Source organism: Ambystoma mexicanum, chromosome 7q (assembly GCF_040938575.1).
Source record: "Ambystoma mexicanum isolate Mex_15411 chromosome 7q, UKY_AmexF1_1, whole genome shotgun sequence".
Lineage (NCBI taxonomy): Eukaryota > Metazoa > Chordata > Amphibia > Caudata > Ambystomatidae > Ambystoma > Ambystoma mexicanum.
Genome location: NC_090941.1, coordinates 82,955,946 through 82,981,450, shown reverse-complemented (window position 1 = coordinate 82,981,450; position 25,505 = coordinate 82,955,946). Strand labels below are relative to the sequence as shown.

Here is a 25,505-nt window from a genome sequence, read left to right as displayed (position 1 = left end):
CTAGCAGGGGTACATTTTTCTCATGTCTTGCTTTAAACTGCAAACACACATGCAAAGCCGTTTTGATGTCAGTGTTTAAAACCCTGTTTTTCATGTGAAAAGGGCCTTTGAATTTCTTCTACCTTTGTGAATTAAAATGCTGCTTTTCCTTTTGTAATGACAGGTAGGCCTTTTTCACATGGCCCTTCCTTGTGTTACTTGCAGAAACCCCACAGTCTGCCTTAATAGGTCAATTTTCCATGTAAAAGTTTTGTTATAAATGCTGGCAGGTCATTTATTTTTAGTGGTCCCTTTGGTTTCGTTGGTTTGGGGCCTTTGATTACACCCCACAGTTTCAAGCCACAATCAGCACCTGAAACAAGTTCTGAGAGGCCAGCAGCATAATGACAGCAATTTCTGAATGCTTTGAGAGACGCTCAAACACAAATAACTCTGTCACCCTTGTAATTGGCACTACCATTCAGGCACTACAGCTTTGAAATAGCCAGATGGCAGTATGCGCGATGTACAACCCACAATAAACAAATACATAACATGGGGTGCCAACAACAGTCGGACTCAGAACTTGCTATCCAGTATGGAATGCAACAGGCACCAACCTCATTTTTCAGGTCCTCTGGGTTGTATGTAAACACAGGTAGCTCTTCCTCAAAGACCATGTATTTTAAATAATCACAGGTGCTAACTGAGAACACAAAAAATGAAAGCCCTCCCCTTCAACCTTCCAAATTCCACTCAATAGTTCTCGCCCATATATTTGGAAGAAATTCCCTGCTCCAAAGCCTACCACATTCAGCTCTCCAGACTGCCTTCTATTCAGAAGCACACAATCACTTACCACACTACAGAGAAGGCGTATACGGTTGATTTATCTTTGTGAATTACTTCATGGTAATTCACTTCGACAAAATAACTTTGTGATGAAGCAAAAATATATATATATTGGTATTAAGGGTATGGGGCATTGGGGGATGGGAATGGTGGAAATGGCAGGGAGGGTGAAAAGGGGGCTGACCACCATTAAATAAGAAAAAAAAGGAAATAAAACCACAAAGTAATTCACTTCGATAAAACAATGTAGAACCAGAGAAACAGTACCTACCTTGGTCATGGATTGTTTGACCAAAACGCCCTAATCCTATGAGATTTCCTCTTGCTCACCCTCAAAGTCCCCAAACCCCACAGACCACTTCAGATATAATTTTGAAGTAGGATTTTTTTACTCCCTGTTTTTGAAGTTTGGAGTAAAATAATTCTCATTCCTAAGGAGGAGGATGGTATTTGTCAAGCTGATACCCTTTGAATTTAAAACACATACCTTTTTGTAATCCACACTTCTTTACACGTACTAGTTAACGCAACTAAAACATGCATGTTTAAAAGGTTGTGCATCTATTAAGACAGTAATAATATTCAACCTCCTTCCTGTGACATCACTGTTCAGACAACCCTGATCCAAACATATCCGTAGAGCTGTGTTTGTGGAAACATGAGGCAGTATTATCTGTGCTGTTTGTTTCTTGTATGTTTGGGCAGTACATTTACTGCCATTTTATGGTGGGAGTATTTGCCTGTTTTAAATGATTAAAAGTGTTGTGTACAGCTCTCATCCATCTACCCGCATAACATGAATTTGTATTTATTTTTTCAGAGGCAACTAAGTACCTTAACCAGTAACACTACAGTGAAAATGTCCAGTTGATTAACAATATTAGTGTATTGGACTACGAATGAACATAAACCTATTGGTGAAGGGGACGCAGGAACATAAGAATGGAGACATGACGATACAAATATGCACAGCATGTTATGTCATATAGGGACCTCTTGGTTATTATACATGGGTTTCCTTGCGGTTATCTACAGAAAGAAAAGTAAGGGTTGTCAGAAGGGTGTGATGCCGCTGCTGGCCTCAGGCTCAAAGGGCAGGAGACTGTTTTTGTAGGGTAGTCTTAACATCCTGAATGAAGGCACTGTTTGTAATTTCAAGGAGAAGACAAGTACAATGATAAAGGAGCCAGAAGGGAGAATGACCGTAAGTGTGAGGCAGCAGAAGACGTGCAGAAAACTGAGAATTTGCTGTTGCAATGCCCTAGAAGGAATGTACCACGTTAAATGGTTGTATGGTTGAGTGGGAGGGGGCAACCAATGAACAGGGAAAATTGGGGGAGACCAGTTACCCTCTTCTTTATTGTAATGTTTACATCTTTATTTCCCCTTCTTTGGATCAGTTACTTTTGCATTGTTACTTAAAGCAATATTGAAACATTAAGGCCCATGCTGAGATACTTCACAGGGATGGGGGTATAAGAGTTAATCCCTTCTCGACACTGAAGCGGCTCGCACGTTTTCCTGCTCATCCGATAGGCTCATTTTATTTTAGCTTTTCACCATAGGCAGGTGACTGAGCTAAAGGGAGCAAGGAGTTCAGCCTGGTGTGGCATATAGTGTCCCTTGAGGCATACATTGCCAGGCAAGTGGTACTTTATAGAGCTGTGCTGTGGGGTTGGACCAGCGGTACAAATCTCTCCGTAGTGGAACCTAAGTTCCTAAAGAGCATCCGGGGCTTACCATATAATGTGCCAAATCTTCCAGTTTACTTCGTAACAAGTCTTCAGAGTATCGAAGCAATCTTTAAAGAAAAGCTATGTATTACTGGGCGAGAGCGTTTTCAAATGCAAATTTGGGAAAATACAGCGAGGCCCTGGTGGATATAGCGGCCCAGGAAGGATGCATGCAGCTACCATGGTTCCTACACTTAAAGAAAGAGCTCCAGGCTATTGGACTGAGTGACGTTTGGACTAGTCCTGATGCAATGGCTAGCAGCTCTAAAACCATAATCAAAAATCCGTATGCCTCAATAAGGGAAGCAGATGTTTTGTCTAAGCTAGCTCAATTGAGACAATTTACTGGGTAATGGGCGTTAAAACAATCCTTTGGCTACGAGGTCTCTCTGGATACTATGCATCCTAAGCAGATGAGATCATTGTATATCAAGCTTCGCTTATGAATATTACTGGTGGCAGCCCTAAGGAATAAATGGAATAGTAATGTTATGCCAAACTGCCATTTCTTCACCATGAAATCAAAAGTATTGTTCATTTTATCCCGATTGCACACCCTCTTGTGATCTAAGAAAGAAATTCTTGAGACCGCTTTTACATGCTGGCACCATTAGAACTATGGTAGAAGCTATGGTGCTGTGCAGTGTTGCTAAGGATAGCCTTGCAACCCACACAGCGGGTAATTATCTGCTTAGAGCTTTGGATAGGAACATCATGAGTTTGCATTTATGTACTTGGGTATCATGAGGCACCTTTAATACCAGCCCTAGTGTCAAGTAATTGAGAATAATTCCAGGCATTCTAGAGTAGAGGCGTCCTTGTTGGTCCTTACTATCATCATAGTGTTTTTTAGAGTGTATGAAATTATTTTAATCTTTGAGATTATTTATGGAACCGAAGTGACAATGCTTTTGTAATGTCTTTGAAGAGTTATTTTGAGTATTTTGCGTAGTGTTTTAAAATGTATCTGTATATCGATTGTGGAGTATTGATTACTCCTTGTTTTCATATTGTTTGTTTTTATGAATGTTTTAAATGTACGTTCTGTTGCTTTTATGGCATGTTTCTGCCAAAATAAAGTATGACCGAGGGAACGAAAGATGATACAAGAGCCAGTGCAGTTCGATGAGGGTCGAGACAATGTGGTTGAATGTGTGGAGTCCACTGATGAATCGTGCTGCAGGCTCTGGCGTGGCTGACCACCTTCCTCCTGGACTGACCCTCCCAGGTCCAACTTCGGTCCTTTCTCTCCACCACCTCTCTCTCCACTTGTGGGGTCTCCTAGGGCTCCCTCGTCTCGCCATAGCTCTTCAATGTCTACTTGGCCCCTTTGGTCTACCAGATTTCTACCTTCCATTCCAACTGCCAGTGTTATGTGCATGACACACAGGTCTTTTCCAGGCTTGCCTCAGCCTCCTCTCCTTCCTTGCTCATTCCCAACTGTCTATTCGCGATTCAGAAATGGTGCACCTCCAATGATTTCTGCCTCAACGCCAGTAAGACTGAGATTCTGCTCATTGGGACCCATGCTCCCACATCTCGCTCATACTGCCCTCCTTGGACCCTCTACCCTCGTCCTCCTCAAAGGCAAAAAACCTTGGGGTGATCTTCGACTCCACTCTCTCCGTCTTTCCTCACATCAAGGACCTTGCCAAAGTGGCCTGTTGGGTCATACTCTGAGGTAGGTTCGAGGTCTACCAGGAGTTTGCGGATTCAGAACTCATGGAAGGCCCAACACCTTCCTTCCCCAAAAGGAACGCAGGCCCAGACAGACAGCAAGTTCGAAGTGTGTTTTTTTAAAACCAAAAACCAACAGGGATCAGTACAAGGATGAATCGTGTCATGGAACATCACAGCACTCCCTGGCTAGCACGCCAGTTTTGTAGATCCATTGCGTCATCATAGCGTCACAACCTGCGCCCCTCTCCAGCAAACCTATCACCACTTGGGATTGGGTGCAGAGTGATAGTCCACCTATAGTGGACCTTACACATGTTACCTTACTGGCTCTCCCATGTCAGGTGTCTGGCCGGGCCCCTCCCTGATTACCTTATACTCTACAATATTGCAGTATGAGGGTCTTACTATTGGTTCTTGCCCATTGCTACCTGCTCTAGGGTCCTGAACTGTGATTGGCTACAGCTGACGTACCCCAGGCCTGGGATTCAAAATGGTTTTCAGCTCGAGGTGTACCTTCTCAAGGTAATAAAAACTATGTGTCTGCATTATAACATGTGTGCACCACCAAAGACTATGAGAGTGCCCGTTTTCATCATGCAACACTTGTCTCTCAATGTAACTCCTTTGTTGCAAGCCTTTGTCTGACTGTGTGAGATTGCATGTTTGTGTTATTCATGTTAGTGTTACATTGGTTCTGTCAGGTCCCATAGGTGCTCCTTCAGTTCACGAGGGTTAATGGCATATAACCATCTGCAAGCATTCACTCAGGATCTCTTGCTTCTTGAGGTTTCTGCGTTGCTGCAGTTAAGCTAATGACAAAATAATAAAGAAAAGGCGGTATGTGTGTGTGCCTGTCCGCTACTTCTAGAACTGTATGCTCGTGTTCTTCATGTCTGACACTGCTATGTCATGGTGTCTCTAACGATGTCAGTAGCGTAGCTTCTTGGCACTTTAGTCAACGCGGTCAATTGAAGCCTCCTTAGTGGCATCCTGAGGCTCCTCATCCACTCTGGGTAGCGTTTGCACTGCTCTTGGGCTGTAGTGTTGGCTGAGTGTGTACCTCTCGCCATACTTGTCTGGCATAGGAGCACTATTAATCAGTCCAAAGTGGTATGGGCGATCGCAGTTTTGTGGTGGTTCTTCCGGGCCATGCATCTTGTGGGAAGGGGAGCAGGGGCAGGATTCGACCATCCCTCTTCAGGCCAACTTCCTGCTGCACCTCCTCAGATGTATTGTATCTTTTCTCACCTTTCCCCAGAAGCTCACTGTCTCCTGAGCTCTGGTTCTCTCCAGGCTGGACTACTGCAACAGCCTTTTTCTACTCATCGCCCCCTCCAACTAATCCAGAACAGGACGGCAAGACTTATCCTTGACTTATCCTTGGCCTCAAGCCCAGGGACTGCATCTCTCCAGTCTTGAAATCTCTGCACTGGCGCCCGGTGGCTGCAAGCATCAAGTTCAAGTCCCTTTGCATCGTCCACAAGGCTTTCTGGGGCCAGGATCTGCACTATAGCCAACTATCTCTGCCTAAATACCTTCCTTCTAAAGCCCTTTGCTTAGCTACCTTAAACTCTCTGAAGGTCAGGTGTTCCTCCAGGCTGAGAGAGGGGGATAGATCTCTCATCTGCAGGTGCCTCCCTCTGGAACGACCTCCCTGCCCTTCTCAAACGTGAGCCGGACCACCTGTAGTTCCAGAAGCTGCTCAAAACCTTCCTTTTACCCTCCGCCTTCTCTCTCCCTCTTCCTTGCTAACCTGCTATACTGTCTGCCTATGCTGACTGGTTGCTGGGGAACCTCAGTCTCACAGGCTACCAGGCCCCTCCATGACCAGTATTCCTGCACTGCCTCTCGGCCTACTGCGCACTTAGGGGCTGTAAGCAACTCCTACTGGCCCCTGGCTTACATGCACTTACCTAGAGCATTGGTGCTCTGGCTGCACTTTCCCCTTCCCTCTCCCCTGCAATTTCCCCTCTCCCTTTCCCCCTGCACTTTTTTTGTCGCACTTGCACGATCCGAATGACACAAGGCCTAGTACAATCGTTTGTCCTGTCTTTCCTCTCTGTCCCCCGTTCCTTGTCTTCTGGCACCTAGAAACACTTGGGTACAGGTGCGTTATAAATACCAAATCATATCATATCCTAGTGCACACAACCATAGGCTGCATCTGTTAAAAGGAAGTGCACATGCTGATCCAGCTGCTGGGGATATGACATGGCTGACTGACATCGGGCTGTCAGTCAGCCAAAGTGGCAGGGATCGCCCCGAAAGTAATCTTGATACCCATTGGTTATGCTTTTACCTTCCAAGCTGTCTGGCTGGCAGAGACCACACTGGGAGGGAATAGGGAAGAGAGTGGAGGAAGGAGGGACAATTAAGGGCTTAGGAGATGAAGGACCTTGCTTTTTTTTAAATTCTTTTATTTGCTTTTAGTTCATTTACAGAAAAAAGAACCTTTGCAAAGATATACAATTCAAATACAAAAAGTTCATTGTATCCAGATTTAAAATTCTAATACAAAACAATCATTATCTTTACATATAAAATATGAACAATTCATGCTTTTTTTCCCTCATCACAAGGGCTTGTAAAGAGGATGAAGAAAATCCCGCCCTTAGGGGCGGATAGTTGGACTGTTTCTTTCGCGACGAGGAATGCTGCATTTGCTAATTGGAGCCATCAGGGTGACGACTGCAGCCTCCACACCACAGGTGTCCAACAAGAAGGATCCTCTAAAAGATTCCTGTGTATCCAGCTACCAGTTAGAAACACAAATACTTATTTTTAGGAGAGGTCCATCATCCTGAAACGGAGGGTGCTTGCGCCTGGCATTGTATACAATTTCCACAGACACAGACTGTTTGCCCTACTGGTATTTCTTGGGACTGTGCGCAAATATGTATCCAGAGGCTTGAGAAGATTCTGTTGAGAAATAATCTCAACCTTTTTTTTGTGCTTTACTACCTGTTCATGTAGCAGGAGGGTATGTATGCTCTGAGTTATGAGAGACTATTGCACAGCCAATACTGCAACCTCTGCAGCAGATGACCTATCATTCATCCACTGATCCAAAACCATTGGCTCATTCTACAAGTCAGTTGTTTGCCCAGTTTCCCCTCTGTCCAGCAAGACTATCTGTTGGTTGTTTGCACTTCATTAATATCGTCAAAGTAAATTAGCAGGGTCTTTTAACCCTCCATTCCATAACAGTCACTTTTCATAACCTTCAGTTCTCCCATGCAGGAACAGATAAGAAAACATTTCAAACATGCCAACAGAACTCACATTGGGGAACTAAGCGCACTCTCAAATGGGGAAAGTTAGTGTTTAGAAATCAACCAGCATTAGAGCAACTTCCTTCTTCCTATGCCCATACTAATTGGCACTTTGGACCACATGCTTATGTGAGATAGGTTTTTCGTTTGCCGGAGCAATACATCTCTATAGTTTGTTTATCACAGTATTATGAAACAGAGGTTTTATCTGTGAGGTACCAGGCCCAGTAAGTGTTTTCTCACAGGCGATCATCACTGTGTACTGCTCCACACTCTTGAGCGTCAGTGCCCCCAGATCGATCATACACGCCATTGGCCATTTTCCGACTAGAGTCTGGTGGCACTATGTCAGTGTACAGTGTGCCACACACGGGCAGCAGGAGGTTGATCAATGTGTGAGTGGACAATGTGAAGTATTTTGTTAAGGGCTAACACAGATAACACAACTCACGCCGAAAAACACTTGTGTACAGGCGCATTATACATGACTATATCATATCATATGGGGGTACAAGGCAAGATAGGTAGTCCCGCCACAGGGCTGGCACTACAGATGTGTCCTTATATAAAGAGGAGTGGAGATAAGGGTTCTAGCAAAGTAAATGTTGAACCTGTGGTGGATTTTGCAGAGGTTTAGCGGATCGAGTCTAGCAGCTATAACTGGGCGTGTCAAACTGCTCAAGTTTTATGTCAGTTTCAAAAACAACCCCCAATTTGGGGACTTGGGAGGTTTCAGGCAGACAAGTGGAAATAGTTCCGCATTTTTACAACAAAAAAAAATCCATGCCACAGACAAAACATTTTGTATAATAAAAGAGTTTAAGTGCATGTGTGTAGTCCAAAACAGAAATATAAGAAGCTGATCCCTTCTTCCCCCGCAAAGCTCCACACTTATATTCGGATCAGTGGTACCTGCAGAGAACAGCCTCTTAATTTGCTGGAATCACTTGGTGCAAAGTAGTATAGATTACAAAAATAGACCCATTTTAGAGTTTAAATAGATTTTTACTCTGCTAGAAAATGCTACCATCATGAATAAAATAAATGTTCTACTCTCTAAAAAATATTTGTACTAACAACTTCCAAATAATTTAGTCAAATACTAATTTTAAAATCGTTATCTCTCTAGTTGCAAGTAGACTGATTCTGGATGAAGGACGAGACAAAGAAGAAAATGTGGGCAAGGTCAGTAAAAAGATGACAGGAGACATCAAACGAGGAGGTCATCCTGCCAACAGAGGAGCTACAGAGAAAGTTAAGAGGCGGGGTTTAAGGACTGATATTCTGTGAACTCAAACTTCAAGTGGTGGAGGCATAGGGGTTTCATTTGTTCCAAGAGATTGCAAAGGCAGGTATAGAAAAGAAGAGGCTATCCGTTCCAGAGAAGTGACCTGGAACCAAGGATAGTGTGTGTGTATGAGATGGTGAAAAGATTGGTCTACACTGATGAATGTGGCAGATCGGGCAAGAAGAATGTTGACAGTTTGGCATGGTGAGCCATTGTGAGGGAGTTTGAGAAATGGGTAAGCGCTGTTTCCATGGATTGTTTATGGCAAAACTGACTGAAACAGGCACACCAGTTGTTATTCTCTAGTTAGAATAATATGGTGTTCTGAGGAAAGAGGCATGCTGATTATCATCAGGTTTTTTCCAAAATGGACAGGACATTGACTACCATGAAGCAGGTGAGAAAGGTCTCAGAAACCAGCAAAATGGAAGAACGGAAAGAGCAAGCAAGGGGTGCTAAAGCCATGATTGAGGGGCATAATGGTCAGTAGGAAACCAGGATGGTTGTTGACATGATAAGGTGCTGGAAGGTAAGAAACCGAACCATGAGAAGTTGGTGCTAGTGGTAGGTGGTAAAAGAGGTATGTGGGAAAGATGATAGAGCAGTGAGCCTTTCATTTTGGGGATTTTATATGAGAAACAGATGGCAAAATGATTGGCACAGGGAGAGAGGAGATCGGGGGCGGGGCTGTGGGGTAGGCAGCGGACCCACATGCCTTGGATGGTAGGACAGTTTTAAAGAATGTGAACTGAGAGTTGAGAAAACAAATGTGTAGTACGTGGATTTAACTGAGTAGAGAGAAGCGAGAGTCAGGAGAGATTCTTTATTGGTAGCAAGGAGAGTGAGAAAAAGGGACATGTATTATTGATGGATTTGCAGTTGTATGGTAGTTCTCAGCCCTCTAACCAGTGGGTCGTAATCGAGGATTGGGTGCCATGGGGAAATGGCATAATAAAGCAGAGCTTGGAGCAGGAGAGTATAGCTCAAAGGGAGTAGCGAGGTGTATCTTGCACATCTGCCAAGTCATGGTAAATGTAGATAGTGTGGGATGGAGTGTGTGAAGAGATGGAACACCTGATTTGCACCAGACGGTAAAAAGAGAGTTGGGTTTCAATATGTGTTTAATAATGGGGGTGATGAGAGAGGTGATGGGTAGAATTAGATGGAGGAGTACATGATTAGGAGATCAGAGGGATCAATGGAAAGCCAGAGTGACTAATGGTGAAAGAGAGAAGGATCAGGTCAGGTCCACAGAGGTGATACAGAACTAGGCTGGGATGTAGTTGAGAGGGACCGAAGAAAGGAACCATCCCCTTCAGGTGGTAGAAAATGGCGGGTAATAATGTTCAAGAACTGCTGTATTAAATATAAACTATTTCTCACCTGCCAGCGGGACTATGTGAACAAGCTCAACCATTCAGAAGGTCAGAGACCTACATAGAGCCAAGCAATCAGGCGACTAGAAGTGCAGAAAGCATCACGCAGGAAAAGGTAAACATTTACTCGGAAAAGCTGTTGAACAAGCACAGTAAGTTTAAGATCCACCTCCTTCCATCCCAAATTCTAATTTCTCCAGCATGTCCTGCTAGTAGACCAAAATCAGAAAGCATAATTCATACTCCAATCATCAGTTATAACTGACTGTATCATTCAGACTCTATTCTGTAAAGTTAGTGCTCGCATTTAACCTGCACAAAATATTTACCTGTAATCTTGTGACCTTTTTCACCTTTCCCCTTTCGAAAAAACGACTTGGTTAAGTATGTAATGAAGATAATCCACCAATATGTAGCCCTGGTAGCATATGCATAGCTACTTTGTTCAGTTGGGCTAGATTCATGCTCCCCAAAGAACCCCAAATACAATTAAATAAATGATCACCACAAGTCACGGGAAATCGTCCATGCAACGTGCTGGTCTGGCTTAGAATCTGCAGTGCAGCATTAAACATGTGCGGCATTTAAGTAACTTTAGAGTTAATATGTCATTTTGTGAGAAATTATAACAACAATAACGCATTTAAACATGTTGAAAATCAGTCTGATATCCATGAAAGCATTCCCCACTGTACAAGAAACACAATAAGATCACAAAGTAGCAACACATTGTGTGATCTCTAGTACAAGGATTTACTAATAAAACAAGAACATGCTTCATAGGATTTTTTATGAAGCAATCTAGGGCACTGAGGCATTCTAAAAAGCCTAGGGTACAGCCATTCGTTTTCCTCCACCAGAGTAATATGCAACTTTATTACCTTAATGAGGTCGTCCCTGGAGGCAAAGTTTGAGACCAAGTAATTTTCTTTGCTTTTGGTGTTCGTGATTGATATGTAGAGACGATTCTGGGCTATCTCATGAGCGTTTGGAGGAAGAAAAGACTCTATACCTCCTCTAAAGATAAGAGAAACAAACATTATTCACCCTCAATTATTTAACATCTACTAAATATTTCAGAAGGGAGAGCGCTGAGTTTTATATAGTTAACCGAGAAAGCATTCTGCAATGACTGGCCTGCATTTATTTATTCATGTTCTTGCGTATAAAATGAAACAACTTGGGACAAATACATTAAAATATGTACCTTAAAGTATTCATAAAATCATAACCTGGAGTGACTGCGCCAAAGTGCTGATTTCGAACTTCTTCTGAGAACTTATATGTAAACTGTGTGCATTCCTGAAACAAATAATTAAGCTTTTTAGGCAATGCAATTTGGCTTCTTAGACCTTTGCATGCACGTTGGCATACTGCAAAACAATCATCGAAAAATATAAAGTTACTCACTTAGTGATTAATTTACTCCTATTCCACAGTCCACTTTTTTCCATGTTTTTGGGACATTCTGTCCTTTGGGATGAGAGCACTTGTACAACCAAAACATCCTGTCTTTTTTTTTTTTTTTTTTTTTTTTTTTTTTTAAGTCGAGGGCAGGTGCCTTCACGGTTTTCGCTCAGTATTCCCATGCCTCGCCACGAACATCACTCTTCAGTCCTTTTCCTATTGCCAAGGTCGATGACTGACTGATAACTAAGTAATTGTTTAAGGGGGGAATCTGGGTGGTCATCTGCAGGATCATTCATTTAGTATATTCCCTAGCACTGGAGGACATTCAGGTCGATGGTCTTATGTTTTTTGAGAACTGCCTGGCTTAACTCGGCATCCACCGTGGAGGTCAAGTGCAGACCGTAATGGTTGCAAAAGGCTGATTTGGGGACACACATATAGCTGCTTTAGTGATGGATTCCCAGGGAACATATTTCAAAAAGCGACAAGTTGCCTTGGCTCTTATTAAGTGTCTATGAAGATCCTTCAGTTGTGGGAGTCCCTGCCTGGAATAAGCTTCCAGAATTGAAGACATGACCCACCTAGAGATGGTAGCCTTAGAAGCATATGCAACCTTGCTCACTCCACCAGAGGTTAAAAAAAGGCAAGAGTAGTTTCTGAACTCTGTTTTATCCATCAAGAATTTAACGGCTCACACAACACCAGGCAGTATAAAAGTCTTTGTGCATCAGAAGGCAGCCCAGAGAAGAACACTGGTAAAGATATCTCCTGGTTAATGTGAACATCGGAAGCAATATTCGGTAAAAAGGATAGTTGGGTGCAAATAACCACCTTGTCCTGGTGAAAAGTTGTGAACGGCACTTCAGCTCACAGAGCTTGCAGCTCGCTAACTATCCTTGCTGAAGTGAGGTAATAAAGAAAGCCACTTATTTATTTATTATGATCAATGGCTGTTAATACGTTTAGGTTCCATTTACCGTGAGGAGCCTTAACTGGGTGATAGAGATGATATAATTCATCAAAAAATCGTTTCACCACTGCGTTGGACAAGGAGAATGAAATAAGTTTCTGAACGTAAGTATGCACCTAGAGCCGACAGATAAGTTCTAGAGGAATCTACTTTTGTGTGTAAACCCCTGCAGGGAACATAGAAAGAACAATGAACAAACTGATCCCTGCAGCGACAATCCTTCAAATCAAAAGAAAACAAACGAAGAGTAAAGGACAGCCTGGCGCGTTTGGCTGCACAGGTGATCCTTTACAAAAGATCATTGGATCTGGTGGCAGCAGAGTGCCGTTAAAATTGTTATCTCGATCCTCACAAAGGGCAGTGGGAGGCAGCAGCTCAAATGTCAACTACAGCAAATCCATCAGCTCTCCAAGGCTGCAGTGGAGGGAAACCAAAGCGGCTATGACACCAAGGTCAAGTTTCATGCACTTCCGCCTGGGGATTGTGTGTTGATCCGCAGCCTGGGTAAGAGGGGATGAAACAAGCTAGGCAACAAGTGGGAGTTACAACCGTTCATCATTGAGCATTAGCTAGGAGAGCTCCCAGTCTACAACAACGAGAGCAAGGAACATCAAGACTTTGAACCAGAACCACATGCTCCCAGTTGGGGGATGAGATTCAGCTGACACTGGCAGTGATAGAAGAAGAATCAGCTACAGGGCAGAAGACAAGACAGCTGCAAATCTGCATGGAAAGACCCGAAGAGGAAGACCCTTATATGGCTCAATCCCTAAAGCTTGTCAAGCTACCGAGACAGTAAGACCAACGGAAGGCCAAATGGGGGCCAGTTATGATGCGGACGCTGAAGGGGATCGGTTTGGATTCTGTCCAGACTCTTTCATAGATCAGACACTGGTGTGGGTTCCTATATCCATGAACCCCGGGGTCATCTTTGACTCCACACTTTCCTTCTCCGCCCACATCTCGGAGGTCTCTAAAAGGTCAAACTTCCTACTGCACCTCCTCAGAGGTACTCTTCCTTTCCTCTCCTTCCCCCAGAAGCTCACTGTCTCCCAAGCTCTGGTTCTCTCTAGGTTTGACTATTGAAACTGCCTCTTTCTAAATCTACCTGTCTCTACTCTTCGCCCTCTGCAACTAATCCAGAACAGGACTGCAAGACTTGTCCTTGGCCTCAAGCCCTGGGATCCTATCTCGACAGCTCTGAAATCTCTCCATTGGCTCCCAGTGGATGCAAGGATTAAATTTAAAACCCTCTGCATTGTCCACAAGGCTTTCTGGGGCCTGGGTCCAAAACACCTTCAGCTATCCCTCTGCAAATACCTCCACTCTCGAGCTCTTCGCTCCTCTACCTCCAACTCCCTCAGGGTCAGTCGTTTCTCAAAGAAACGATCCGGGGGTAGACCTCTGTCTTCAGCCGGGGCCTCCCTCTGGAACAGCCTCCCTGCCACTCTAAAACTTGAGGAGAACCATCTCTGGTTCTGTAAACACCTCAAGACCTTCCACTTTGCATCTGCTTTTGCTCCCCCTGCTGATCTGCTCTCTCTTGGCACTGTGCACCTGGCCACCCTCTGTCCCCTTGGCCCAGGTACCTTCTCACCCTGCCACCCTTCTGCACTGCCTCCCGACCTCCCCTTGCACTGGGGACTGTATCTGTTCCCATACAGTACCCCAGCCCCCACCGCATTTTCTCTTTTTATGCACTTATCAGATTTACCCAGTTCTGCTGCTGTAAATACAGCACTTGCCACTTGCTGGCTGCACTACCCCCGTTTATTGCTCCATTATCTATTTTATTTGTATTTATTATTATTTATCTGTTTATCCATTTCTCTGCACTTTCCACTCTCCCCCTTCCATGCACTTTTCACCTTTCCCTTTCCCATGCACTTGCACGTTCTCAATGTCACTGGGCCTAGTAAGATCATTGTTTTGTTCTCCCCAGTTCCCCTCCCTTGCCGCGCTCTGAAACACTTGTGTACGAGCGTGATACAAATAAAATATATCTAGATCCCACTCCTAGGGTAATTTATCCTGAACCTGAAAGTGTTCCTTCTCAGGTTAGTCCTGATTCCGCTCCCATTGACCCTGCACCGATGGATGTGGCAGAGGAACCTTTACCCTTACCCGGTCCTCCACTAGAAGATACGGACCTTGGCTTAGTGCACTGCACAATGTCGGGTCTGGGGGGACCCTAAATGTGGCCTGACTGCTCCACCAGGGAGAGCAGGCCTGTGATTAAATTAACATATGATTCACCAGGGGCCCAATGTGAGGCTCCAATTGTCTGTTCCTCAGAGTTTTCAGTACCTCCTTCTTTAGAGCAGGTTCCTGAGATCAGTCCAAGGATAGTTCAAAGGTGGGGGAAAACATGTAAACCCAGTGGGGGACAAAAAAAAGGGGGCTGGCAGCAGCACCTTTTATCACTGATGAGGGCTAAAAAAGGGGCACTCCACTTGCAAGGAGGGGAGAGCCCAAAATCCCTGCCACTTCCTGTGCACCTGTCACCACTGCAGGCCCCAGGCTGCTTAATTAGTGGCACTCCCTGTAAGGATAGGGAGCTCACAACATCACCGCCGCTTGCCGGACTGCATTCTTCAGACCCAGGAACATGGCCTAACTCCAGGACATTGACATGTGCTTCCCTTTCAAGCTAGATCATTGCAGATCAAAAACGTGTAAATGATAAAAAGATCCAACCGGCAAAGGAAGAATTGCTGTGATCGTGACTTGAGGAAAGTCCTCCGAAAAGGGTCAAATTTCAGAAATCGGACCCATAAGAGGTCCTGATGTGGTGAATGGAACTAGCACATACAGAGTCTGATGCTTGTGGCCAGGAGTGTCTCAAAGCTATTGGAGTCCTGCACATTTTCAGTCTAGTTAGGCACTGTTAGAAAACATGAGACCAACGGGTGCGGCCTAACACCATCTAAAGCCATTAAGCACTCAGATGTTTTAAAAAAAACTGAACAAGTCTCGAGTATGTCCGATATTCTCTCTGCAGTAATTAGTTCTCTGACTTGAGTTGTGGCCCAGTGTAGTCCTATGAAATGCAGGTCCAGAGAGACCATCCAAAAAGTGTATTGAGAAGGTGTTCCATAAGACATGGACAATGAGACCTCAGAAGCCACTCGTATGGGGAAAAATGGACACCCTGGAGTCTGAGGGATGAAAACAATAGCCACCATCACCTTCGTGAAAACCCATGGAACAGAGTTCAAGCAGAAGGGCAGGAGGTGGTATTGAAAATGAGAATCTCTATTGGAGAAATGAAGACATTTCCGATGAAGTAGCCACATGGGAATATGGGTGTAAGCATCCTTCAGGCCCACTGCACAGATCCAGTCCCCCCTGTTGAAGAGAAGATTAATCTGGGCAGGTGCTATCATCTTGAATTTCTCTTGGGGCAGAAGTAGATTGAAATCTGACAAGTCTAATATAGTATGCAGGCCAGCCTGGTTTGCTTTGGGCACTGTAAGAGGTGGGAGTAGAAACCCTTGCCCCTCTTCTATGGCTTTCAGAGCAAGAAGTTTCTGAATCTCTTCTTGCAAAGTAGGGGACACAATCTGTTGAAGGGGGGGATGAGAGGAAAAAGAAGAAGGCGCAAAACCTTGCAGCCACTGACAAACCCCACAAGTCTGACATGATGGTCGTTCAAGCTTTGACATGATGGGACAGTCATCCTTTCCTCACCTCCCACTCGAGGCTTGTGGAACCAATTGCGACCATCACTTGGAAGATTTGTCAACAGAGGAAACAGACTCTCCTGAAAACTAGGGAGTGTGTGAAAAAAATGCCCTCCGTCATGTTTGTTGTTGTTTTTTCCGATGAGTACTAGGAGCTTGGTCTGCTTGCCTAGACTTCATTTCTTAAAATACGGCAAAAGAGTGAGAAAAACAATCAGGTCTATGTGAGAATGAAGACTTTTGCATGGATGGTTTTAAAGGACAGTCAAGGCACTGGCTTTTCTCTTGTTTCGTTCCTCGTCTGTGGAGTGATTGAAAAGTTCTTTCCCATCAAAAAGAAGGCCAAGAACTTTGTCACGCAGCTGGTGTGCAAGTTTGTGGCACAGTGCCATGCACAGGGCTTGAAATTGCTGGGAGCTATTTGTCTCCTGGTTATAGCCCTAGAGAGCCTGAATGGCTCGACAACAACAGCTACCAGGAGCCATGTTTGGCTCCACCAGCCAACTGGTGCCATACAAATGTATCCATAAGGCATTAACCCAGTGCATTTAGGAATACACATAAAAGAACATTAGGACACGTCTAGAAAACATTTGAAGCATAAAGGGTCATATATAATTGAGAAAAGGTTATGGTTTGCATCTCATGTGTGAGTTAAATTTGTGGCACACTATAAAAAAATGGCACCGGGTGCCCAGAGGTAGCTCCTGCTTACTGGTTGATGCTGGAGACCTAGGAGGTGCTTTTAGCTCCTGCTAATCAAATCCTTATTTTGATCCCTGCATACAGGACTGCAAGCATTAACAAACATTGAAGTGCCTCTTGCCAAGGTATCAACATGGTGCGCTACTCAAGTCCTGGCCAATAACTTTTGCATTCGGGAGACCTACCTTCAATTGTGCAATTCTGTCTGGAGGAATGTACAGTTCGGATTCCAAGTTCTTTCTATAATTTTAGGTTTGCTACAACCAGAATTACTTCAGTGTTTGCTCGTCTGAGCTGAAGTGTATACTTGGAGAAGACATCCACCACCCCCCATGTCTCCCCAACAGCTTCAAGGGCTTTATCAACTCTCTTTATTGAGGATCTGTAATAACAATGAGGCAGAAGAAGACAGTCTTGAATATAGGGTAGTTGGTGCCACCACATCAGAAAATGCTTCAGGGCAAGCCGTGAGAGTTCCTCCTTCAAAAGACTGTCTGTGCAATGTGTTTTTATGATTAAGAGGAGTGCAATAGTGGGACTTTTCCCAAGGGCTTCTTGCCACCAATAATATGTAGACCAAGACATTAGAGCTCAGATGACTTTAGAGACAGAGCACCCGCTACCACTCCAGCGTCTACTGAGGAACCTCCGGAAGTGGAATGTCTAGATAACCCATAAGGTCCATAATTCTATCATAAAAGCCTGTGTTGAAGATGGGGTTCATCTTTGTCCTCATCTATCTCTTGGTCATTGTTGCTTAAGTGAGTTTCAGAAGAGTCTTTCGGCTCTTGTGCCTGAAATAGTGGAGGTACTGGAGCTGGATGAGGATAAGGCTGGCAGCCTGGTTCCGGTTTTGGTGCTAGGCATGGCACAGGTGTTATTTCTGGTGGTCTAAGATGATCGTGAAGATGAGGGATTAGTTCCCTGAAAAGGTCCTTCAAGTAAGCCTTCAATGATTCTGAATGAGTCAAGGACTGAAATTGTGTAAGGAAAACATCCTCCAAAGACTGATGAAGTTGATGAACCAATCTATGCATAGGCACCTGTCTGCTTGAATCCACCAAGGTGGGTTGTCAAGATGGTACCCCCAACCAAAGATCTACATTACATTAAGGGAATGAGGTTGTGGCAAAAGGAAGGGTCAAGGGAAAAGGACATCCTAGCCACAAAATTCTCATAGCAACTGGATCTCTGCGTAGAGAAATGCACGGCAAAGACCCTGGCCTTGATTCTATTATCAAAGTCACAGAGGCTGATGAAGAAGGTCCTGCCTCAGAGGTGTCACGTGCAGTGGCCATCCTGCGCTTTGAGATTTTGTAGTGCATCACCACTTGGCCAGGCCTACAGCCCAGGTCATCTGACTGGATTCAGATTTTTGACAGAATCCTTTGTCGATTAATGAATTTGAGCTCTTTGAGAGAGCCTCAGTAGTGCAAGGTAGCTCTGTTTTGGGGTGAGCCCAAGTGCATTTAGCCCCTGATAAGGGAGTTTCAGCATGGTCAGTGAATTTGTTAATCTGCGACTGAGGAACCTTCAGTATTTTTAGCCCTTATTATGGAACCTCAGGTTTTCCAGTAGACTTCTTAGCCCCTGCATGGGGAACCTCAAGGATGCCCCTGGTAATTTTAGTCCCTTTAAGGGGAAACATGGAAGTCACTGCAGAATCCTTACGGGGAATTTTGGGACAAGTCCCAGTAGCAGTAGGGCTAAGCAGACCACTCCCTGAACCAGAGACCCCATGCAAGTGGTCATCTGACCGGGGTACCCTGTAAAGTTAAATACTCACTGGTCTGTGCCCTTTCTCCTTGATAAACCTCTTGCAGTAGCTTGATGTAAAGCAGTGAAAAACCTCTTCCCGCATTCAGTCTTCTTTTGACTGAGAATTGCAAAAGAATCACAGCAGAAGCACCAGCTTCAACAGTGATCCAGCCCTAAACATTCAAGGTAAAGAGTGTGAGGATCCACCGCTGGCTAGGGACGTCTGCATGATGTACACAATGCAAACCCTTTATTATCTAGCACAGGAAGAGGGAAAAGGATGACTGCACGACCAGCGCAGAAATTGTAGAAATTGTGACAAGAAAAAATGTGGAAAAATAACCCACAGGTGCTACCGCTTGCATGATCTAGCCAATTTTGAAAAAAGGACAGAAGGGTGAAGCTTGGAGAAGAGCATAGGAAGGCAGAGCAGAGGCCATGCATGCACCGGTCCTGGTGTAAAAAAAGGACACCCTTTTTTGGTGTAACAAAAAAAGTTCCGTGGTCCCGTCTAGAAGGTCAAAATGTGCCAAATACATGGAGGAAAGCGGACAGGATGTAGGAGTACTATATGTAATAGCCCAAATGTCGCAGACCAGGAGAAGAGCAGCAAGAAAGCAACATTTTTTTAAGCTCAGGCTTTAGTCAGATTTCCAACTAATTGAGAGGGGCTCATGTTCGTTACTCTCTTCATAAGCTACATAGTAATCTGTTCAGTTGTTCTGGGAACAAGACACGACGTATTAAAGAAAGCCAACATTAAAAATGTTACAGAGCATTTGCAAGCACTTTGTGGCCTATTTAAAAAGCCAGACATTAATATGTTACTCCCTAGTCAAACAGGATTTACAAACCAAGGTGTGTTCCAAATACCTTAATGGCAGCATGGAGGCGAGAAGTGACATTAGTCACGGTAAAATCATTTACAACCAAGGAGAAAAAAATAGTGCAATGAACAAAACGTTTAAATCCCATTTTGTAAAGCTATGCAATGTGTATGTCATGTTTTGTATTCACACATTGTGACAAACTGACTACTATTTTGCAGGAGTGCAGGGACGAGAAGTGGATAAAAGTCTCACTCAGCCCTACACAACTAGTAAACCAACAGTGATCCCAGTCACAAAGGTGACACTGGTAGTGACATGGGCCAAGGGCTGGTTATGCTATTTAGGAAGGACATGAGATGATAAAGGAGCCTCCAAACTGCATTACTACTGAGGTGCCAAAATAAAGGAATGATCAAACAAGGTTCTATAAAAACAAGAAACATTAAATAAGCTAAATGTACAAACACACTAATCAAATACTCTTATAAACAACCCATCCTCTGTAAGGGAAGACCCAAAATAAGCAGACTTTGAAGATAGAAAGGGCTCTCTAGGTGTGAAGACAGGGTGAAATGAAATGATACTTTATTTATATCGCGTTCATACCCAAGTGTTTCAAAGCGTGACCAAGCAAAGGGAGGGGAACAGGGGCGAACAAAAACAACGATCTTATTAGGCCCAGTAACATAAGGAAAGAGCAAGTGCATGGGAAAGGGAAAAGGGGGAAAAGTGGAAAGTGTGGAACAGAAGAGTGAACAGAATAAATATTATTAAGTAAAATGAAAAAGTAAATAAAGGTGATAAACACTGGTAGTGCAGCCAGGAAGTGGTAAGTGCTAAGTTAGTCAATATGTGTAGAAGAAAAGTGGGTCGGAGACTGTATGGGTACACATACAGACCCCAGTGCAAGTGGTGGCCCGGTGGCAGTGCAGGAGGGTGGCAGTGTGAGCAAGTACCTGGGCCCGAAGGACAGAGGGTGGCCAGGTGCACGGTGCCAAGAGAGAAAACAGAACAAAAGGGGAGAAGAGGGGAAAAGGCAGAACCAAAGAGGAAGGTCTTGAGGAGCTTCCGGAACCAGAGATGGTTCTCCTGAAGTTTCAAGGTGGCAGAGAGGCTGTTTCAAAGGGAAGCCCCAGCCGAAGACAGATCTACCCCCAGCAAGTTTCTTTGAAAAACAACTGACCCTGGGGGAGTTAGAAGTAGAGGAGCGAAGGGCTTGAGAGGGGAGGTATTTACTGAGGAATAGTTTTAGGTATTTTGGACCCAGCCCCCAGAAAGCCTTGTGGACAATGCAGAGGGTTTTAAATTTAATGGCAGGCAAGATTTTCAGGAGCAGTATTCAAGTTCAATGAAGAGGTATTTACAAATGTAATTAGTGGGGTCTTGAATGTCAAGAGAGCCCTTTAAGGCAGGTCATGGTAAAAGAACTCAATAGTGTTGAGAAGGCTTCAAGGCAATTGACAAGAGATTAAGTGCACGAAGATGGTAGAGTATGCTCAAAACGGTCCATCGGTGCAATACGGTCCAGTTTCACTGATCATCTCAAATGGGCCGGCAATGGAAGAGTTGTTGTCTTGAATAAGTCGATTCGGTTCGACGAGGTGCAATGATGCAATGTGGTACTTCAGTGGTGATCGGTCCAAAAAGGAAAACAGGCAAGTGATGATCGAGTTCTGTGCTTGAATGGCATTGAAAAAGCGATGAGTGTCAAAATCAACTCAAATTCCACGTAACCTGCAATGGCTCAAAAATGACTAGAAAATGCTTGAGCCAACTTGATAGAAGAACAAGGCGGGAAAGGGAGCCCAGAGCTGTTCCTTAGCTACTGGGTAGCTGTGGGAAGCCATTCAGGGGCATTCTTCTGCCCTATCCAGCCAGGAGGCTTGCCAGAGAAGACTGGCCGGGCCTGTCACTTCCAGTGAGCAGTATCCTGGTCCAGTGTTCAGGCAGGCCTTGTCCACATTGCGGCTCACCACAAACGTTCCAGCGGAGCCTTAATCTTCAGCTCTATGACAGAGGAATTTGGGCACACTAAACTCTGATAGGTAAAATACTTCTTCTGAAGTCCAAAAAAAATTCCATTATGGGAGTGTGTGTGTGTGTGTGTAGGTGGGGGGGGGAGGAAGGGGGTCACCTCCTTATATAAACAATCAGTCACAGCATCTCCTGGCTGCTGTAACAAACTTCATGGGCAAGGAATTCCAGGTGCTTTTTTAGACTGATAATTCAGCAGAAGAACAATTAGCTTCTTCACTCACAACAAGTGGGGACGATGGAGACAAAACAGGGGCCCTCATTCCGAGTTGGGTGGTAAGGGTTAACGGTCACCGGTAAGGAGACCGGTGCCGTTAAACCCTTACTGCCCAATTCCGAGTTCCCTTAGCGGGACCCGCAAAGGACGTGTGGTCTGACAACATGTCCTTTGCGGGTCCCGCTAAGGGACCAGGGCGCTAATAACGGGCCCGCTATTTGCGGGCCCGTAATTAGGGCCTTCCCCATTCCCATTGAGCCCTATGGGGGCTCAAATGGGAATGGGGATTTACCGGGTCCGCACAGGTCAGAATGTCCCGGTAAGTCCCCATTCAACCAGACCGGACCCGGAGGCAGCCATGGCGCTAATAGCAGGTAGCTAATAACAAGACAACGATCTTACTAGGCCAAGTGACATTGAGATTGTGCAAGTGCCGGGGAAAGGGAAGGGAAAAAGGGCCAGGGGAGGAGAAGTGCAAGACATAGGAGAAGACATAAAAGGAAGTGCGGCCAACAAGTAGCAGTGCAAGGGGGTTAAGTACAGACAGCAGGGTTAGATAAGTGCAGGTAGGGGGGCTGCAGGGTTGCAGATGTAGCCTAAGTGCAGGGGCACCAGAGGCAGTGCTGGTGGGCAACTGGGAGGACAGGCACCTGGGCCTGTGATTCAGAGGGTAGCCAGGTAGACCAGTGAAATATCAGACAGGAGATCAGCAGGGAAGTGGAAGATGGAAGGCAAAAGCAAAGAGGTTCTGCTCAAGTTTCAGAGAGGCAGGGAGGCTGTTCCAGAGGGAGGTGCCGGCGGGGGGCCGGCAGAAGAAAGATCTGCCCCCAGCTCGCTGCTTAGAGAAGCGCCTGACTCTCAAGGAATTAGAGGTGGAGGAGCAAAGAGCTTGAAAAGGAAGATACTTCTGAAGAGAAAGCTGGAGATATAATGGTCGGTCATTTGTTCGAATCAAAAGATTTGAATAGCCAAAGTTTCAAAACAAAAGTTTCGAAATCAAAAGCTACGACATGCTATGTTTAACATGGAAAGTGAATTTCGTTTGAAACCAATCCATCGACAATAGTCATGGATTGGTTTCAATGAAATTCCTCCTACTATAGTTTTCCGGTCCTCCCTGTTGTTCCTGTTCTTCCAGCCATCGCTCCTTTGCCTGCCCCCTTGCCTCCACCTGTTGATATTCAGAATGTGCCTACTCTTCCTCTTCCAAGTGATTCCGCATCGCTTGTAGTAGACCAGGGCACTGGAATCAAGGGTTGTGACTCGTAATACTGTATCCCCAGATAAAAAGAATGAATTGATTGTTTGGGCTAAACATTGTATGGAGAAGGATGAACAAGCTGATGTTTTTTCCACACTCGAAAATTTAAAAAGTATTCCTGAGAAAAATGTTTTGAAGGATTAGGGATTCATTTGAGTATAATGTGGAATAGATTAAATGATGTAGATCTCCCACAAGGTTTACAGGATTTGAACGCCTTAGCGTTGTCCAGAGATACTGTGGAGAAAGTATATGAGCATGTTAAGAGGATTTTTGTGTATAGGAAGGAGTTGGAAGAGTTACAGAATGAAGAAGCAGATGGTGATAGTTTAGGTATTATGTTCTTACAGAAACGTTTTTCTCCTCGCTGTGAATTAAAAGGTGAGGAAGCGCGAATTTGTACAAAGGATGCGATAAAATGGATTTCGGATATGTCGATAACTCCAGATGAAGTATATGACACATATGATCAGTATACGTTAGAAATGCAAAAGAAAGTGATACAGGTTATGGTAGAATACCTGCAGAATGAGTGTGTAAAAAGAAAGATTTGTTGTCCTGCTGAATTGTTGGGTGTTTATAAGAGAGCCTTTTTGATTGATACTTCTTCGACTGCCTTAGCGCTTGATTTGGCTCTGTTGCTTAGTAAGCGTTCGGAGCTACCTACTTCTCAGTTGCCTACGAGAGAGGTCCCTCCGACATTTGTCCCAAAATTGAGATTGCGGCCAATGCTGCACGAGGAATACTCGCGGGGGACATTCCTGCACATTACGTATCGCAGTTTGTTCACGTCCCGTTCTCAAGACAGGAAGTGAACATCTTAAAGCAATCTATTCCTGATATAAGAAAGAATCCGACGGGGTTCTATAAAGAAATAGAGTCGGTCTTACAATCATCGGTATTCACCTTAAATGATATTGATTTATTATTTCCCGTGCTCCTGCCAGTTGATTTGTGGAAACAGATTAGGGCTGTAGATGATGTACCTGGGTTAGGAGATATATGGGATAACATGGTTAGGCTCGACAGAGAAAGAACAGTTGGCGAATGAACGCCTCAAGTGATATTAACTTTGCCCGATAGGATTATTGTAAAATTAAAAACTATAGTTCATGAAAAAAGAATCATTTGGGACAAGCTTACGGCCTGTGTCCAAGGAAAGTCTGAGGGTGCTACCGAGTTCTTCAATCGGTTTGAACAGGTATTTTCAGATTTCAGTGGATAAGACTTAGGCACAGCGTCAGGGAAAAGGCTGTTTGTCGAAAAATTTGTACGTGGATTCCTGCCTGACATCCAGTTACAGATTATGTCTTCCGAAAGCGCTTGGCAGGCGAAGTCTCAATCAGAAGTACTGCACATGTGTCATGATGCCTGCTCCCGAGGAGCCAGGTCAGGCCCAGCGTCCCCGGAAGCAGACTTCATACTCACCAAGCAGGACCCTGCAAACCCCTATAGGGGCTCTTTGGACCTTGTCCTGGCGCCTTTGGCGCCAGGCTCATAAAAGGCATCTGTCCTGGCGCCATAGGTGCCAGGCTCATCATGTCAGAACATATGGTAATGCTTGGGTGAACTCACCTGAGGCAGACCATGCTGAATACTCACCCGAGGCAGACCATGCTGTCTGAAGCTCCAAGCCAACTAAGGCTGGGGAGGAACTATTTTCATCAGGAACTATTTTCTTACTCGGGTGGGGCCAGTGGAAGAACACTCACCTGAAGCTCTTCCAAGGCCATTTAAACCACGCCCGGATGGCCACACGTGCTTCGCGTTATTCTGCATCTGCAGCAGGAAGCTCACCGAGTCGGCTCCTGCATCCTGGCTCCTGCCAAGCAGGCCAGCACCTGGAACACCTGCAAGGAGAGAAAGGCAAGCATTAGGACATTACCTACCTTCATCCAGCATCCGGATTCTTCACTCCTTCGATCCTGCAAAAGAAAGTCAAGGGTTAGAAACGCATCTCATCGCTTGCTGCAGCGCCGCTTCCACTTACCTTCATGTGGCGCTGTCTAGCTCTTCAGCGGTCATAGGCGACATCGGCCGCATCCCAGCACCTACGGAAAAGAAAGACAATAGTTAGAAGCGCTCCGCTTCTCACGCTGCCGCGCCGCTTCCTCTTACCTTCACGTGGCGCCGGCAACCTTTTCAGCGCCCATAGGCGACATCGGTCGCATTCAAGACCTACGGAGAAAAAGGACAAAACAAGGTGAGCAACAAACTAATTGCAAAAGGACAGATTACTCACCTTAAGTCTTACCTGAATTTTGTTGGGACCTCAGTTCCCTTTTCGGGTCGGAGCGGCTTTTCTAGCTTTTCCGTACCCCGGCCCCTATGGGGAAATAGGACACACTCATTAAGGTGTCGGAGCAAACCACTACGGCACACCTTCATTAAAAGTACTCACCTGAGCTTACCTCGGCGAATCCATTCCTCCACACGGATTCCTCATCTAGTCCCTGA

The 25,505-nt window shown here is 44.9% G+C and overlaps 1 protein-coding gene across 5 annotated transcripts in view; it reads right to left on the bottom strand.

The window, feature by feature from the left end:
- The window catches only part of PNPLA4 (patatin like phospholipase domain containing 4), a 442,111-nt gene that overhangs the window by 231,147 nt on the left and 185,459 nt on the right, over nucleotides 1–25,505 (bottom strand). For all 5 annotated transcript variants that reach the window (XM_069639971.1, XM_069639973.1, XM_069639972.1 and 2 more), the window contains 2 exons: nucleotides 11,388–11,482; nucleotides 11,062–11,197 (listed from right to left, as the gene is read on the bottom strand). In XM_069639971.1, the coding sequence (XP_069496072.1) occupies nucleotides 11,062–11,197; nucleotides 11,388–11,482 (231 nt within the window). The remainder of the gene's footprint in view (nucleotides 1–11,061; nucleotides 11,198–11,387; nucleotides 11,483–25,505) is intronic.